Source organism: Eubalaena glacialis, chromosome 14, assembly GCF_028564815.1.
Source record: "Eubalaena glacialis isolate mEubGla1 chromosome 14, mEubGla1.1.hap2.+ XY, whole genome shotgun sequence".
Taxonomy (NCBI): domain Eukaryota; kingdom Metazoa; phylum Chordata; class Mammalia; order Artiodactyla; family Balaenidae; genus Eubalaena; species Eubalaena glacialis.
The window spans coordinates 52,440,278-52,459,282 of NC_083729.1; the positions used below are offsets into that span (position 1 = coordinate 52,440,278).

At 36.3% G+C, this 19,005-nt stretch overlaps 2 protein-coding genes across 9 annotated transcripts in view; one reads left to right on the forward strand and one right to left on the reverse strand.

The window, feature by feature from the left end:
* The window catches only part of PUS10 (pseudouridine synthase 10), a 67,840-nt gene extending 59,837 nt beyond the window's left edge, over nt 1-8,003 (reverse strand). For 2 of the 6 annotated variants that reach the window (XM_061168762.1, XM_061168768.1), the window contains exons 1-4: nt 7,888-8,003; nt 4,868-5,008; nt 1,949-2,212; nt 1,114-1,200 (exon numbers count right to left, since the gene is read on the reverse strand). In XM_061168762.1, the coding sequence (XP_061024745.1) occupies nt 1,114-1,200; nt 1,949-2,212; nt 4,868-4,993 (477 nt within the window). In that variant the 5' untranslated portion in view covers nt 4,994-5,008; nt 7,888-8,003. Of the gene's footprint in view, nt 1-638; nt 726-1,113; nt 1,201-1,948; nt 2,213-4,867; nt 5,009-7,667; nt 7,746-7,808; nt 7,860-7,887 lie in introns of those variants that run through there. The other 4 variants (XM_061168770.1, XM_061168769.1, XM_061168764.1 and 1 more) reach the window with 4 other exon arrangements.
* Nucleotides 8,004-8,372: 369 nt separating this feature from the next.
* The window catches only part of PEX13 (peroxisomal biogenesis factor 13), a 48,470-nt gene continuing 37,837 nt past the window's right edge, over nt 8,373-19,005 (forward strand). For all 3 annotated transcript variants that reach the window (XM_061211083.1, XM_061211082.1, XM_061211081.1), the window contains exon 1: nt 8,373-8,501. In XM_061211083.1, the coding sequence (XP_061067066.1) occupies nt 8,410-8,501 (92 nt within the window). In that variant the 5' untranslated portion in view covers nt 8,373-8,409. The remainder of the gene's footprint in view (nt 8,502-19,005) is intronic.

A 19,005-nucleotide genomic window follows, 5' to 3' on the forward strand; every position in this document is an offset into this window, starting at 1 on the left:
ATGTAAAAATATAAACTTTGAGATGAAGATTGGTAGTAAGATATATAACCACACTTAGAAAATATATTTCTTTTCCTATTTTTGTTACTCAAACACTGAAAGCTTTTGTGAGTCACTTAGCTTTTGGAAGTCTGTTTTTCTCTACCAAAATTGGACCCTGGAGATGACCTATCTGTGAGAAATGCATTGATGATTGACTAGAAAATGACTTTAAGTGTTTATAAACCTCAGTATTATCATTATCACCACCTTTACTCTTCCATTTGCTCTATTATCTTGTCATCAACAGAGATACTACTTAAAATCACTCTACTCTTTTTCACTTCCAAGCTCTTCTCTATCATTTATCCAGCCTCAACAAGTCTTAAGTCAATCTTTAGCCTTTTAGGGACTAATAAACATATTCAGCCAAAGAAAATGATGGTATAAGATGTAAGGTGATGCTTTGGGATTCTTCGGGAAAATATACCTCATACATATAAATGGATGTGTTTACAGCTCATTATAATTTGAGATTACAGAGGCCATTCTCTCTATACTACATTTAACAGTATTAACAAAGATAGTTTTGTGTTTTCACATCAGTTTCTACACACAGGAACGTTACAATAATGACTACTATTATTTTTTTCACTTACCAAAAGAAAAAAGTTAAAATAAATATGAGGCTATTTCTCTCCCTTTTTCCATTGACTAAAAGAGGTGCCGTCTTTTTATATTTTACTCTGGAAAAGAGAAGGCTTATCAAAATTAAAATGATCTTATCCTAGGACCATCATAAAACACATACATCTGCCCCAAAAGATCTCTGAAGTCCTGGTCAAATATCTTTCTCTGACCAACATGCCACTCAATGAATGTTGCTACTGAATAAGGACCTTTTAAAAAGATGGCAGTACTGTGATGAATAAACTAACTTGAACCAATAATTCCTTTTCTCATCCATTCACTCAATATCATTAAGCAGCTATAATAATGTAATGCTTTCAGTCATTCAATAAATTCATAAAATGTGAAAATATAATATGGGAAGGAATATTTATACTTTCCTATTTTTTTAGAAATTTCTATTATGTACTTCACATATAGTTTTATGTATGTAAATGACCTTACCTCTCTTACAGATAGCTGTGGTGGGAAGGAGATTGACAATACCAAGTTGGTGAATTCAAACCCAGAGGCCTCAACCTTTTGGCACACCTAAAAAAGTATTACATAAAAAATATTTTTTATTATATAAAAAAGTATTATATAAATTCCCAGGAATTGCTGAAAATTTTACACTAATCTTCATAACATGAATTTTTGGTCCAGGAGATGACACTGCAAAACTTCTAAACGTTTACCTTTGAGTAGGAAACTCTCACAAACATCCTGAAATCAAATATTTGCCAACTATGACCCTGAGGACTGATATCACAAGGTGCCAAAAGAGCCAGGACTCACCTGCAGAACAACCTGTTGAATGTCAAAATACTTTTCTATTAAGTCACCTGGTAATTCAGAAAAGATTTTAAACAAAATAAAGCCAAATAGGCACTCTTGATACCTGGAAACAAAAAGCAATCCCACCTTCAATCATGTACCTTCCTCAAGGCTGTAACACTAGTCTTTTCTAGACACTAAAAGGTATGACTAAAGAAGAACTTTTCTCTAACTCCTTAGCTATGTTAAACAGCAAAGGGAAAACTGCTACATTTTTGTTCAATTGAACAGCACTCATAACTGAAATACATGGATACATATTTCATTAATTTTCAGACATGTTGATACTAAAGGTAATTTGAGAATAGTAGGCTTTTTTAAAAAAAAATTAAGAAAACGTTCTAATGATCCATTTGTGTGAAACAAGTTGAAACGAATGGCATTGCTCCTTTGGATACAAGAATTCTAGGCTTTAGAACTGAAAATCTTTATGAATCACATATTAATAAAAAAAACAGTTTACCTTTTTAATGAACTCTTTTTCACAGAAATCTTGAAGAATTCCTAGGCATACATTGCATACATTTAAATTTGAGTTCTTGGAAGCAATGCTTCCATCTTCAATAATCGAGATCTTTCCCTCTCCATTTTGACTCAGATTATCCATCCCATCAATCCCATCTTCTAGTTCTTGTAGTCGAATTTTCTTGAGAGGTGGGTTTGGAACTTCTGAAACTAATTCATCTTTTTCAGTTTCCAGAAACTTTTGCAGTTCATTGAGCAACTCCTGGAAAGTTAATTAAAAAAAAAAGAAAAAAAATAATGACCCTTTGACAATGTCCTTAAGGGTAAGATGAAGCGTGAAAATTATGATATATCACAGACTTATACAATGCTGACTTATATCAGTTCTGGAGCAATCAGTTAGTTTTATTAGCCAGCACTGGCTTTCAGGAGAATTTAAAAGAGAATACCTAATTCCTATAATATATGTGTGAATATTTTTTCAAAAGAGTTTCATACATCAGTGAAGCTAAAATCCTAAATCTGAGATGGAAAGGCTCCATTAACAAATTTATTAATTTGGCCTGTAGTTCTGTTGTGAGGGTCATTCACTTGCTAATTTCAGCAAAACAAACAAACAAAAACAAAAAAAACCAACTTCAATTCTAATTATTAGCAAATAGAAATGCAAACTGAATTTCCATCTATGCTAGGTTATTTAATAATCTCACAACCACTAAAACTTCATATGTACAATATTTAATATGAAATATGAAAAATTACATAGATTAGAAGTCTATTAAGTAAAAATAATTTCTAGGCAATTTACTAAACAAAGGCAAACAGATGCTGGCAATGCTGAAATTTGGCATCATAATTACAAACCATTTACAGGCATTAATTGAAAAAAGCCCTCTACTACATTCTGGTTTGCCTAATTTCTGTCACTTTTTGTATTAGAATGTAAAAAGTGGCATTCCTTTCAAACCATTATCATATTTCAGACATTCCACTCATCTACATACTCAGAGGAATTTTCTTCTGTTTTGTCTAAATTAGGCAGGTTTTATTATTCAGTTGTTGAATAAATATCCTTTTGAAATTCACTCATATTACAATTTACTGACTCTAAAGGGAAAAATCTTTCACTCAAACAAATTTAATTCATTTTATTAAGACATGAGCTCTCCTATTAAATCTTTAACAGAGAAATACATACTCATACACATATACACATACGGGCATATTATGGCCCACACAAATATGTTTATTATTACCTAAGACCTATAATGTCTATATAACATCATACAGATACATGCATGTGTACATATATCACATGAATAGAAAGTATCAAAATATATTTACCCAGAAAAGTCCTCAGATATTTTCATGTTTATTTACATAAGATGATACAAAAGTTGGCAACACTGTTTCTTTCTATAATATATATTTTAAAACTTACAACATATGTATAAAATAATAGATTATAAATGTGTCTGAAAAAAATTGTAAGGCAAGTTACACAAACTCAATCTTATTACTTCATAGTCATTATGCATATAAAGGAATATAAATGTATATATTAATCATCATAGCATATGTACCATTTCCAGTTTTCAAAGTGTTTTCACATACTTTATTAGATATTGTCCCTTAAAATCCTGTGAGGTGGATGTTATCATCACACCCATTTACAGAGAAGAAAACTGAAGCTGGAAAGTGCTGAAACTGGGATTCAAATCCATGTCTTCTAGCTCCAAATTCTAGGCTTTGGATTCAGACAGACAGTTCATATCCTAGCTTGCTCACTTAATAGCTGTGTAACTTTGGGCAGGTTGCTTAACCTCTCTGTGCCTCAGTTTCTTCATCTGAAAATAGAGACAATCATAGTATGTACTTACCTAATAGGTTATTGTGAGGATTATATGAGAGCTTGACATATAATAATGCTATATGAATACTGGATATAATTATTTCCAAAATAATAGAAATACATAGGAGAAATGACTGCTATTGCTAACTCCTGGGCAATTTTTTTTAATTATAGGAAACTGAATGTGTGTGTGTGTGCTGTATTTGTACTGTTTATAAGTACATACTTACACATATGTATATAATTACTATCTGCCTCTGAAAAGAACATCACTGTTAGAATAAAATACATTTCACAAAATGTTATATATTTTATATGAAATATTCTATTAAATGTCAAAGCTCTCTGTATATTATCATAAATGTCAAAGACCTCAGTATATTACTTTTGCTATTAATAGTGGTAAACGATAATAAGCATGTACTTCTAGAGAGTTGCAAACACCTATGTGTAAATACAAGTGGTAATACAGAAAACAGAAAAAGAAAAAAGGCAACCAAACCCACCATGCTTCCACCCCCCCATTACATTTTACTAATATCTGGTGAGACGCACTATTTTGTGATATTCTGTTTAGATATTCTTTAGGAAAGGTCTATGCAAACATTAAATGCACCAGCGAATTGCTTCACAAAGATCTCACTACATTAAATGTTAAATATAATCACTTAAGAAGGAACTTAACATTTTACATGGTAATGGCAATTCCAAAATTACCATTATCGGTAACTATTTTATTAAAAAATTTAATGAAGAGTTATGAACAGATACTTGCCCTCAAATACACAGGTATTGATTTAAGACACTTTCTTAACAGAAAGAGAGGAAAGAAAAGAAAAGAAAGAAAGAAAGAAAGAAAGAAAGAAAGAAAGAAAGAAAGAAAGAAAGAAAGAAAGAAAGAAAGAAAGAAAGAAAGAAAGAAGGAAGGAAGGAAGGAAGGAAGGAAGGAAGGAAGGAAAGAAAAAGAAAGAAAGAAAGAAAGAAAGAAAGAAAGAAAGAAAGAAAGAAAGAAAGAAAGAAAGAAAGAAAGAAGAAGAAAGAAAGAAAGAAAGAAAATACTCTTACCTTGCAGGGAAGTTTGTATGGTGCATGAAAATCCACACCACAGAATCTGAAGATACATCTTGGACAGGTACCAGTACTGAGCAACAACTGGGCCACATGCTTGTTTTCCACAGTCAGTGGAAACATATTAAATAACTACAACTAGAAAAAAAGAAAAAGTAAAACTAATGAGCACCTTTCGTGTTTTACTTTCACAGACAAATATATGGTTACCTTTAAGGATAAAAATCTTTAAAGATAAAACATTTATATTTGAAAATCACTATTTGGTATTCTCCAATAATGTCCCTTTCATTATATCCATATTGAAACAAAAACTTGAAGGCAATTTATTAGCTGGATCAGGTAAAAGTTTCTAACCGTCAAGGACTTTAACATTCTGGATTATGATAAAGTGCATCAACATAACTAAATCAATCAAAAGAAATAAAAACTAATAAAAAATGGCTGTCTCTAAGGAGGGTAATGAAAACAAGAATACAGAGTGTAATTTTGCTTTTTATTTTGTACCATTCAGTATTGTTTGAGAACACAGAGTTGTAAATTCAATAAACTTTCCTGTTAGAAATAAGAAATGAGTTTGCTAGAAAAAATAATCAGATCAGTCTACGTTATGTAATACTTGACTGACCTTAATGATAGTTAAGCAGTCAAGTATTCAAAGCAAACTGATCAGATTCAAAAACATCAACTTTACTTTGATGAAATAATAACTAAATAACCAACTATTAGCAAAATGAGAAAAATCTTCTCCTTTCATACACAAGTAAAAACTCCAACAAAAACAAATTAAGTGCAAAATATTTGAGTAATTATTGTCTAAAACAAGTTGCCACTTTTTTGCAAATTGAACAAACTCACTTGGAAGTAAATACTACATAGAGAATGGGTTCTTGTTGCCAGGAAGGAGGGGGTAATAAAAATTAAATTACGTAGTCATTCTGTTTGGAGGGAAAAAAAGGTCTTCTGATTAATGAATCAGCTCACATTTAAAATGAGGAACTAGTGATATTTTATAAAACCATGACTGCATGGTAATGGTACTGAGATCATAGAGATAAAAGATTGTGGCACCTTTAATTTGTGCAGTTTCATAATTCAAATGAACTTAATATTTGTGGAGGGTGAAGCTCTTACCAACTGCTTGCTATAAAGATGTGACTCTTAGAATTAGTTTGTGTTTTCTAACCCTTTAAAACCCACTACTTACTTGCAAGTTTCTAAATGTTTGTGGCCACTTATCAAGAATAGATCCTTGACAGAAAATAGATAGTACTATGGAACTCTTCACCATAAAAATAAGTTCAGCAGGCAGGACTGCAAAAACCAGATTGCCTGTGGCTGGGTTCTAATTCAGGTGAATATGTGAGTTGTCAGGGAGGGGAAGGGAAGAAAACCAAGCTTCTCTGCACACACCAGTGAGAACTTTCAGACACCTAGATTGGGAAATACTGATTTAGGATTGCCTAAGTAAATTTGAGCTCCAGAAAGTACAGAATATGTAAAGAACACCCTCTGCATAAGGAAGCTCTGTGTGATCATTGTTATTTACAAACGATCTGAATCCCTTCCCCCAGCTCATTTAATCTAATAGTTTGATGCTGATAAGGGGTTGGGATTCTTTGGGGAGCTGATTATCAGCATTTAAAGTGCATTCCCCTCACAGAGAAACTGTTTCTATCTCGTCCTTTTTTTCCTCCTCCTTTCCATTAGCTAAGGTCAAGGATTTCATTTAATTGAGAATTAACCTTTAACTCAGAAAGAGAAACAAATAAACACTCCTGTCCAATAAATACATCCAGGAGTGAGTGCTTAAGGACACTTTGTATCAAAGATTTCCCAGGAGACTTAAGTTAAATAGTTGTATTAAAATGTATGCTTTTTTCCCCCCTTTGGCTTAAAGACAATGTTTGTTTCTCCAATAGGTTCACTAGAATAAAGGTATCACGCTAGTCAATAAATGACACATTATAATCTCTTGGCTCTAAAAAGTTTCCAAACCCGTTCAGAATTAGGAAATCTCCTGTCTTGAGTAATTTGAAGAGGTCTTAAAAGAGCAAAACAAAACCCTCTTCCGTAATTATGTTAGTAATCGAATGGCCTTACAAATTTCTCAAGATCATTTTCACCTAGCAACAATCTAGCGACTTCCCAAGCGCGTTAACATTAGGAAAAAATACGTTCTTAAATTTGGTTGTTTCATTTTGATGTACAGCGCTGAAATGACAGGATTTCATAAGACATCAGAAATCAGTTGTTCCATATTAGATTTATTATCTTTGAAACTAAGCCCTGAGAAATGCATCCCGTACTGTAAGGTTTTCATTGTCGGTTGCCTTTAAGATGTTTGCTTTTCGTTTACGTGTTTACTTTACCCAAAGAACTGGAACATATCATTGCAACAGAATCTCTTCCCAGGTGTCAGGATCCTACGGCGATCGACTCCCTACGCCACAAATCAATGGTAACTAGCCCCGTCTCTGGTTTACTAGAGAAGATGGTTTTTCTTTTCACTTCTCGGACGATTACAGAAACTATTTATTACAAACAGGCCAGGAGCAGGCAAAATAACCAGGTTGAGTCTCACATCCCGGGATCTTTTAAAACTCATTTTCATACAGAAGGGTGTCATTCGTCTTGTGGGGTGGGGTTGGGGTGTGGATTTTTAAAGAAAGGCGCTCGTAACTTCATCGCGCTACCGATACACTCAGCAGTGGAATCTACTCTAGATTTCTGGAAAGTTCAACCCCAGGTCTAACCTCCAGTCTTTCCTTTGGCCAACCAAGAAAGCCCTTCTCACCTTCAGTCGGGTCCAAAAACACTTCCCACTCACCCCTCCTTGCTAACAAAGCCTCTCCCACAGGAAGGAAACGATCCCTTCCATCCACACCTCTCCAGCACGCAGTCCTCACCCCCTCTCCTCAGACCTCCCTTGCCTCACCTTCTCCCACGGCGCCGGAGCCAGAGATTTAACCCCTTCCAGCCCTCAGAGGGAACGGGGAAGACTAAAGACAACGCACCTATTGCGTCTAGCAATTCTGTTCCCCGAGGAAACGAGAGCTATAGAACGAAAAGTACCAGCTCCCTCACGCGAGGACTGAGTGAATTCTTCTCTGCTTGTTTGCAGGGAAATCAGTCAAGATGCCTGGCCGGCCGCCACGCAACCTAGCTGCCCCGCGGGTGGAGGAGGGCGTGGGGCATTACTCCCGGCCGGGTGCAGGACTTGTCCCAGGGAGCCTCCGTGGGACTCTGACGTCTAGGACATTATAGCCGCCACCAGAAATATCGATGAGCGCTTACCCTCCGTTTAGAATGGAAATTCTTTCCAGGGCAAATAAAAAGAGAGTGTTTCTTCCCATAGGTTAGTGGCATCCTCCTAGGCTGTAATCTCAGCCAGCAAAGCACCACAAGCCACGTCCTGACTGCAGGGGAGGGCCGGGTGGAGGGCTCGGTACTCTGCATATTGTGCCTGGCGCTCAAGCGGCTGGTGTCCTCGGGCCTGGAGAGTCCCAGCGCAGAGCGGGAGCTGAGAGGAGGCGGAGATGGCGTCCCAGCCGCCGCCTCCCCCGAAACCATGGGAGACCCGCCGGATTCCGGGGGCCGGGCCGGGGTCAGGACCCGGCACCACTTTCCAGTGAGTGTGCGATTCTTCAGGCTGCGAGTTTTGTGGGCCGTAGCGGGGACTTGGCAAGAGGCGGTTGAGGCCGTTGTTGGGTGTGAAGTGTCCCCTCCCCCTCTCAACCAGCCCCCACCCCCACCCCTAGCCTTAAGGGGGGTCGAAGTGCTGCCGGGGCGCCTGTAAGGGGAATTTCGGTGTCAGACAGCTGTTTCTGACTCGGCAGCTCTCGGCAGCGACGTTTTCGGGGGGTGGGGGTGGGAGTGTGGGTGGCGATAGTCCTGGGCTCTTATCTGGCTGCCGGTGCTTGGAAGAAGGGGTCAGGTAGCTGTCCCTTCTGTTTCGGGGACACCCAGACTGAACTGCACGACTCTCTTCCCCCCGCCACCCCCACCTTAAAGAGTTAAGACTTTCGGTCCGTAGCAGGTGAGAGAGGCATTTGCCCGCCCCGGCTCGTTAGGGAGCAAAGTCTCTCTAAAGCTTTGAACCATCTTTCGACAAGTTGGTGAAAGCCCAAACGGTCACTTTTACACTACTGGAACTCAAGCCTGTACAGTTTGCGTTCTTTTCCAGCATAACTCAGCAATGTTTCGGATAAAGATTTGGAAAAGCAACTTGAAAGCGGGAGTTAAAAACTGAGGCCTACGAGTGGCCTTTGTGTGCTAGTGTGTGATTTTTTCTAAGGCCTGTGGTTTTTTGTTTGGTTTTAATCAGTGTTAAATGGATCTACAACTCAAAAAAGGTTAAAATGGAATAAAAGAGAAGAATTTCACAGCCTTGCGTGTTTTGTGTTGGGTGGATCTGGACATTTTTTTTTTTTTTTTTATTGGAGCAGAGTTGATTAATAATGTGTTAGTTTCAGGTGTACAGCAAAGTGATTCAGTTATACATATACATGTATCTATTCTTTTTCAAATTCTTTTCCCATTTAGGTTATTACAGAACGTTAAGCAGTGTTTCCTGTACTATACAGTAGGTCCTTGTTGGTTATCTATTTTAAATATAGCAGTGTGTACATTGTCAATCCCAAACTCCCAATCTATCCCTTCCGCCCTTGTAACCATAAGTTCTGTTCTCTAAGTCTGTGGATCTGGGCATCTTAATTCAGATGGTGAGACTCGAATGTCAGATTGCCTACTGTGGTAGGTTTACTTACATAGAAATCCCCACCATACTGGAATGTATTTCTGCTATGTTCTAAAATCTTGTAATTTTTTTTAAGGTGTTTGAACACAATTGCTACTTTAATAATGAAGGTACATAAATAGAAAGCTTTAATTATGCTATTAAGTTGGGGTGACACTTTCTGCTACTTTTTTTAAAATAAATTTATTTATTTTATTTATTTTTGGCTGCGTTGGGTCTTCGTTGCTGCGCACAGGCTTTCTCTAGTTGGCAGCGAGTGGGGGTTACTCTTCGTTGCGGTGGGTGAGCTTCTCATGGCAGTGGCTTCTCTTGTTGCGGAACATGGGCTCGAGGCGCATGGGCTTCAGTAGTTGTGGCACACGGGCTCAGTAGTTGTGGCTCGCGGGCTCTAGAGCGCAGGCTCAGTAGTTGTGGCGCATGGGCTTAGTTGCTCCTTAGCAAGTGGGATCTTCCCAGACCAGGGCTCAAACCCGTGGCCCCTGCATTAGCAGGCAGATTCTTAACCACCGCGCCACCAGGGAAGCCCCTTTGCTACCTTTTTTTATGAGTGGTTTGACCTTCTTTAAAAATTTGGACTGCTCTTTAGAAGAGAGACGTTTTATTTTTGCATCTATTAAAGTTCTATTTATGTAAAATTAACCATTTTCCCACTTTTTAAGAAAATGTGAAGTATTTTAAACACCTAGAGACTGGTAGAGAGTAAGATGATGAATACTTGTGTATTAGCTCCCAGCTTTAAGAAATATTAACATTTTACCAGATTCGCCTCAGATTTTTAAAAAAATAAAAATTAGAGCAACAGTTAAACCCTCCCATTCTTCTTTCCTACGGTAACTACTGTCCCTATTTGGTTTTTATTGTATACAATGTTTTTATACTTCAGTATTTAGCTTTGTGTGTACATTACATATGTATATATGTATGTATTATTATTCAGTATATTTTTAGACTTTAAATACATTCGAACTGTATGTATCATTTGCAAAGTGTTTTTCCACTAAGTATTATTTATTTTGAGATTTATCTTGTTCATTCTTGTAACTGTACAGGCATACTTGGGAGGTATTGTAGGTTGGGTTCAGACCACCGAAGTAAATCAAATATTGCAATAAAGCGAATTGAATATCGCAATAAAGCGAGTCACATGAGTGTTTTTGGTTTCCCAGTGCATGTAAAAGTTATGTTTACACTCTACTGTAGTCTATTAAGTGTGCAATAGCATTATGTCTAAAGAAACAATGTACATAACCTTAAAGATACTTTATTGCTAAAAAAAATGCTAACCATCATCTGAGCCTTCCGCCAGTTGTAATCTTTTTGTTGGTGGAGAGTCTTACCTCGATGTTGACTCATTGGAGGTGGTTGCTGAAGGTTGGGGTGGATGTGGCAGTTTCTTTAAATAAGACAACAATGAAGTTTGCCACATTGGTTGACTCTTCCTTTCTTGAACATTTCTCTGTAGCATGCAGTACTGTTTGATAGCATTTTACCCGCAGTAGAACTTCTTTCAAAATTGGAGTAAATCTTCTCAAACCCTGATGCTGCTTTATCAACTAAATTTACATAGTAGTCTAAATCCCTTGTTTTCATTTCAACAATCTTCATATCTTCTTCACCAGGAGTGGATGCCGTCTCAAGAAACCACTTTCTTTGCTTATCCATAAGAAGCAGCTCCTCATCTGTTAAAGTCTTATCATGAGATTACAGCAATTCAGTTACATCTTTAGGCTTCACTTCGATTTTTAGTTCTCTTGCTGTTTCCACCACATCTGCAGTTACTTGCTTCACGGAAGTCTTCAACCCCTTTAAAGTCATCCATGAGGGTTGGAATCAACTTCTTCCAAACTCCTGTTAAAGTTGATATTTTGAACTCATCCCATGTATCACAAATGTTCTTAATGGCATCTAAAATGGTGAATCCTTTTAGAAAGGGTTTCAATTTACTTTGCCCAAGTCCATCAGCGAAATCACTGTCTATGGCAGCTATAGCCTTATGAAATTTATTTCGTAGGTAATAAGACTTAAAAGTCGAAATGACTCCTTGATCCATGGGCTACAGAATGGATATTGCGTTAGCAGACATGAAAACAACATTAATCTCATTGTATACCTGCATCAGCTCTAGGGTGACCAGTTGCATTATCAGTGAGCAGTAATATTTTGAAAGGAATCTTTTCTTCTGAGCACTAGGTCTCAACAGTGGGCTTAAAATATTTAGTAAACCATATTGTAAACAGATGTGCTGTCATGCAGGCTTTGTTGTTCCACTGATAGAGCACAGGCAGAGTAGATTTAGCATAATTCTTCAAGGCCTTAGGATTTTCAGAATGGTAAATGAGCATTGGCTTCATCTTCAAGTTCCAGCTGCATTAGCCCCTAACAAGAGAGTCAGCTTGTCCTTTGAGGCTTTGAAGCCTGGCATTGCCTTCCCTCTAGCTATGAAAGCCCTAGATGGCATCTTCTTCCCATAGAAGGCTATTTTGTCTGCATTGAAAATCTGTTGTTTAGCATAGCCACCTTCATTAATTATATTAGCTAGATCTTCTAGATAACTTGCTGGAGCTTCTACATCAGCACTTGCAGCTTTACCTTGCACTCTTATGTTATGGAGATGGCTTCTTTCCTTAAACCTCATGAAACAACCTCTGCTAGCTTCAGACTTTTCTTCTGCAGCTTCCTCACCTCTCAGCCTTCACAGAATTGAAAAGAGTTAGGGCCTTGCTCTGGATTAGGTTTTGGCTTAAGGGAATGTTAATGGCTGCTTTGATTTAGCTAGACCACTAAAACTTTCGTCATGTCAGCAATAAGGCTGTTTCACTTTCTTATCATTAGCGTATTCACTGGAGTAGCACTTTTAATATCCTTCAAGAACTTTTCCTTTGCATTCACAGCTTGGCTAACGGTTTGGTGCAAGAGGCCTAGCCTTTGACCTATCCTGACTTTTGACATGCCTTCTTCTCTATGCTTAATCATTTCTAGCTTTTGATTTAGAGGCGTGTGACTCTTCCTTTCACTTGAACACTTAGAGACCATTGTAGGGTTATTAATTGGCCTAATTTCAACATTCTTATGTCTCAGGGAATAAGTGAATCTCAAGAAGAGAGAGAGAGACATGGGAGGAAAGGCTGGTCGCTGAAGCAGTCAGAACACACACATTTATTTTGACAGTTCGCTGTCTTATAGGGGCATAGTTCATGGTGTCCTAAAACAACTATAATAGTAACATAAGAGATCACTGATCACCATAACAAATATAGTAGTAATGAAAAAGTTTGAAATATTGTGAGAATTACCAAAATGTGACACAGAGACATGAAGTGAGCAAATGCTGTTCAAAAAATGGTGCAGATAGATTGGCTTGACACAGGGTTGCAACAAACCTTCAATTTGTGCAAAACACAATCTGCAAAGCGCAGTAAAGCAAAGCATCATAAAATCAGGTATGCCTGTAGTTCGTTTTACTGCCATAGGATATTCTGTTATATAAAAGCAAACTATTTGTTCTGTTACAGATATTAGAGTATTAGTTGTTAAATATTTAAAGCTACTGCAATCAACATTCTTGTGTCTTTCTCCTTGTGCACGTTTCCAAGAGGTTTTCTGGGAGGAGAGTTGCTTGTTGGAAGGGTATGCTTATCTTCAGGTACTGACTATCACCAAGGTGCTCCTCGAAGTGGTCGTATACCAATTTTTACGTTTTCACTAGCAAGGTATTCTGTTTCTCTACATTTTTCCCAACACTTGATGTTATTTTGTAGTACTGTATTTACCAATCTAATAGATGTGAAACGGTATGTAATTTGCACTTCTCTGATCAGTAATAAAATTGAGGATCTTTTTGAATGTTTATTAGCCATTTGAAATTTTTTCTGTTGGTCATCTTTTGCCCACTTTTATGTTGGCTTTATCTTTGCTTATCAGTTTGTAGGAGTACTTTATTGTTTGTACTGATCCTATTTTGTTTTTATCTTTCAATCTATGGCTTGTTTTATTGCTTTATTTACATTCATGTTCATTTTTGTTGTACAGATATTTTAATTTTAATATAGCCAAATTTTTCATATTTTATTTGTGCTTTTTCTGTCTTGGTTAAGAAACCCTTTCTACCTCAGATAAGGAAGATTTTTCTCTATATCTTCTTTTAACTGTTCATTTCCCATTCATATCTTTAATCCACCTGGAACTGGCTTTGTTGTACAAAAATCAATGTGAAATAGAGAATTCAATTCTTTTCCATGTGGATAACTTATTGTCCCAGCACCATTTATTAAGTAGTTTATTCCATACTACTTTATAATGCCATCTATATCATACCAAGTTTTCCTAAATGTGTGGTTCTGTTTGGGGGACTTTATAATATGTTCTGTTGCTCTATTTATCTATTCTTATGCTAACACCACACTGTCTTTATAATAAGTTTTGATATTTGGTATGTCAAGATCCTCCACACATTGCTCTTCTTCATAATTGCCTTTATTACACTTAGCCTTTATAAAAAGACTTATTGGGATTTTTATTAGAACTTTATATTTTATTGGAACTTTTATGTAAAGATCAAGTAAGCCTTTTCATCCATGAATATTGTGTAAGGTGCAATTGGTGAGATTTTGACATTCTTTTTTGCTTTAAGTAGTGTTTTATAATTGTTTCCATGAAGTCCTTTCCCATCGTTTATAAGATATAGATATTTTATCCACATAATGTCAGACTCTTAATTTATTCTGATGGTTTGGTTGAAATTCTTTTGAGTCCCATGTTGACAATCCTATCATTTACAAATAAACCAGCATAAATTGCCAACATCCTTGTATTGGTCCAGACTTTCATTGGAATGCTTCTCAAGTCTCACTATAAATTATGTTTGCTTTTTGTTTTTGGTAGATATCCTATCAAACTTCTATCTCTCTACCTTGCTCAGATTTTTATTATGAAGGGGTATTAAATTTTGTGAATAACTTCTCTGCATCTGTTGGGATAATTATGTGTTTTTATTTTAATATGAAAATGTGGTTTATTGCATCAATTAACTGTCCAGTGTTGAATCATCCTTGCGTTTCTGGATGAACTCTGCTTAATTTTGATTTTTTTAAAAAAATACAATGCTGAAATCTAATATTTTAACATCTTTGCATATATGTTCCTAATTGGCCTATAATTTTCTTTCTTTGTATTATACCTTTCTGGTTTGGTATCAGAGTTTTGTAGCTACAGAAATTTTTCTATTGAGTATAATTTTTATTCCTTTACAGACTATGTTCTCCTTAGCAGCCTTTAAGATTTTCCCTGATACCTTGGTCCTCTACAGCTTTATTAGGCTCTATCTAGGTTCAAATATTCAGATATACATATGTACATGTATATATTTTCCTCATGCTCAGCAGCTACAGTGTTCATGCTCAGTACCCACAGTGTTGAATCCGAGGATTCACGTCTGTCTTTAATTCAGGAAAACTCCACGAATCCTATCTTTAAATATTGTTTGAGCACTATTCTTTCCCATCTCGTCTTCTGGAACTACTATTAAACATATCAGGAATAGTTCTGCTCCAAGTAACAATACCTGACTTTCTGTGCTTTCAACTATAGAGGCATTTATTGTTTAGTTGACAAGAAGTCTAGAGATCTGCTAACTCACCATTGTCATCAAGGGACCTACATTTTTCTTGGCTTCCTTTTTCTCTGTCAGCTTTCTGACATTTTCAGTCATCTCTGTCTTACTCTTGCTCCTTCGAAAGGAATCTTTTTTTTTTTTTTCCCAGCAGTTATACTTTGTTGGGCTTCAATGTATTTTTCATTATATTATTTTTGGTGGGATTCATAGAGATACTTGAATCTGACTTGATGTCTTTCATTGATTTCAGAAAAGGCTCAACCATTATTTCTTTAAATATCGCTTCTGCCCATCCTCTTTTCATTTCTCTGACCCCAATTACGTATATGCTCTGTATTTCACTATACACTCTGTATCTTACACTCTTTTCTGTATGTATCCTTTTGTTACTCATGCTTCATTCTGGGTATTTTCTTCTGAAATCTTCTAGTTCACCGGTATTTTTCTTTCAGTGTGTCTAATCTGATAGTAGACGAATCAGTCATTGAGTTCGTAGTTTCAAGTATTTTATTTTTTTAGTTTTAGAATTTCCATTTGGTCCTGCTTTATAGTTTCTATTCTCTGCTGAAAATCTCAATCTTGCCTTTTTTTCCCTTGAATATGTATAGCATAGTTGTTTAAGTCTCTGCTTGATAACTCCATTATCTGGATCCATACGGATCATTTTATATTGGCTAATGTCACTCATTTTTTTTTAACATGTAGTTTTAATTTTTTAATTTTTTTTTTTTAATGAAAATTCCTACCACTCTTAACTTTCATTCCCTCCTTCCTTGCCCACGGTATGAGCGTGAGTTATTCCTATGAACGTTTTATCTAAAGCGCAGGCTCAGTAGTTGTGGCTCACGGGCTTAATTGCTCCGCGGCATATGGGATCTTCCCGGACCAGGGCTCGAACTCGCGTTCCCTGCACTGGCAGGCGGACTCCCAACCACTGCGCCACCAGGGAAGCCCTAACATGTAGTTTTGTCATCATAGAGGCTCAATTATTTTTCAGTGAGAGCTGGGCATTGTATATAGATAATTTAAGGCGATTTGAGGCCTAGGATGGTCTCTTCCTCCAGAGAGTTTTACTTTTGACAGGCACCTTGGGCCACTAGCAATCTAAGATCATTTTAATAATTTCAAATTTGAGCTAACTTGAAATTGTCGTTTTCAGTTTCTGCCAGGGCTAGTCTATTTCTTGTTAACCTATTCCCCCTTACTCCTAGCATGTGGCTGTTTAAAGTCCCAGTCTGAAGTGTGGGCATTTATCTTGTCCCTCTTTTGGGGCTTCTGAACTCTAGTTTTTGTCTCCTTAGCCCAGAGAGTCTATTAAAAGCTCTACTCAACTTCTCATCCTGTCAGCCATCTCTTCTGGAATTGGCCCTTTTCCCTTGAGAAACATCTAAAATGGGCTCTCTAGGTTTTCTCTTACTCCTGGATCTTGACTCTGATTCCTCAGTGTCTTGTCCTCTCATGCTTTAAACAGATAATTTTATGTTTTTTCTAGCTTTTCTAATTGTTTTCTGTGAAAGAGTTGGTCTGATTACCTAGAATACCATTACTTGAAGTAGAATTCAGCAAGTTGTATATTTCTACTCTGTTCCTTAGTGTACAACAACTAATTTTCTTTTTGCCTCATAGTTACAAGATGCCTTGTGGCTGTGGGCATTGTGTATAAGATTTCTAATGAAATTTTTTTCATATTTACATGTGTTTTTTTTTCAATTTTTATTTCACAGATGTTATTGCTACATTTATCTCTGACTTTTTTAAAATCAATTCATTCAATTCATATTATTCTTGTTCTGCTTATCTCTTTGACCATTTTAAACATATTTAGAATCTCTGATGAGTTATTATATAAAATTAGTTTTTCCTTGAATGACTTTTCATTCTTATTGTTGATTTTTGTTAGTTTGGTCTCTTTGTGTTTTTTTTTTTCTTCTTGTGTGTAGTATTTTTGATATGTCCATTTTGAGTGGGAATTTTGGGGTTCTGTTGTCTCACTTTTCCTTCTACATTCAGCTCTCTCTATCTGGTAGGCTTCCTGTTGCTTGTACCTCCCTCTCAGCATCCACTCTCCATGTAAGAATCTGGTATGAAGTGGCTTAGATTAAGGATATCACAGATTAAGTCATTGAGTCAGTTGTTAACTTGTTTCATTTCCTGAGTTTGAGGCTTTATCAGAGTCTTCCCCAATTCTTAGTTTTGTAACTTTCTAAAAATCCTAAAGTGTTGTCAGCAAGTTTTATAATCTCTTTTACCACTGTCAGCAAATTTTTATGAGGCAAGGTGGCACTTCCCAGTTCCCAGCCTCAAGCAATGAACTAGTTTCATTTGAGTGGAGCACTTACCCTCAGAGCTGCTTCATCCAAACCTGAATATACTACACTATTTGGTAGTCTACTGACCCTTTTTAAAGTTTTGTTCCTTTTTTTATGATGTAATACAATCTGAGGTAAACAACTTCACTCATGATTTATGCTTGCCAAAACCTTTAGATCAAACCTTTAGATGCGTACTTCCAGTTTATACTTCCAGTTCATACTTCCAGTTTAACTGGAAGTATAGAGGATAGGGGATAGTTAAACAACATTTGGGGGAAACACAAATCCAGAATGTGGGACACTCTAGAAGAAATTGACTGGACTCTTCAAAAAGTCCAGGACATTATTGTTCTGTTTAGATGAGAATAGGGACACAACCAACCAAATGCAATATGTGAGACTTAATTGAATTTTTGTTTCAAAAAAACCTAAAAAGACATTTTGACTTTTACAACTCAATGATAAAAAGACAAATAACCTAATTTTTTAAATGGGCAAAGTATGTGAATAGACATTTCTCCAAAGAAGATCTAAAACTGGCCAATAAGCACATGAAAAGATACTCAATATCATTAACCATTAGAGAAATGTAAATCAAACCCACAGTGACGTACCATTTCACACCCACTAGGGTGGCTATAGTAAAAAAGACAGATAATAACAAGTGTTGGCAAAATGTAGAGAAATTGAAACCCTCATGCACTGCTGGTGGGGACGTAAAATTGTACAGTTGCTTTGGAAAACAATTTGGCAGTTCTTCAAAAGGTTAAACACAGAGTTACGATATGACCCAGCAGTATCACCCCCAAGAAACATGAAAACATATGTTCACACAAAAATTTGTACATAAATGTTCATAGAAGCATTAGTCATAATACCCCAAAAGTGGAAACAACCCAAATGTTTATCAACTGATGTATGGATAAATATATTATAGTAATAAAAAAGAATGAGGTACTGATACATGCTACAACATAGATGATCCTTCAAAACATTAAGTGAAAGAAGCCAGTCACAAAATACTACATATTGTAAGTTTCATTTACAGTAGATCCTCATTTTTTGCAGATTCAGTATTTGCAAACTCTCCTACTTGATGAAATTTATTTGTAACCCTAAAATCAGTACTTGAGGCATTTTCATAATCTTTTCAGACACACATAGAGCAGTGAAAGATCTGAGTCATCTCTCAACTAAGGTTGAACAAAAAGCAACATTCTGGCTTCTTGTTTCAGCTCTCATACTGTAAACAGGTGTACTTTTCAAAATGAATTAAGTGCCAGCCACGTTTTTCACATTTTTGTTGATGATTTCACTGTCTTTAAATGGCCCCTAAGCATAGTGCTGAAGTGTTCCTAGAAGGCCTTATGGAGAAAATATTACCATTAGATAAACTTTGTTCAGACATGAGTTGTGGTGCTTTTGGCCATGAATTCATTGTTAATGAGTCAAC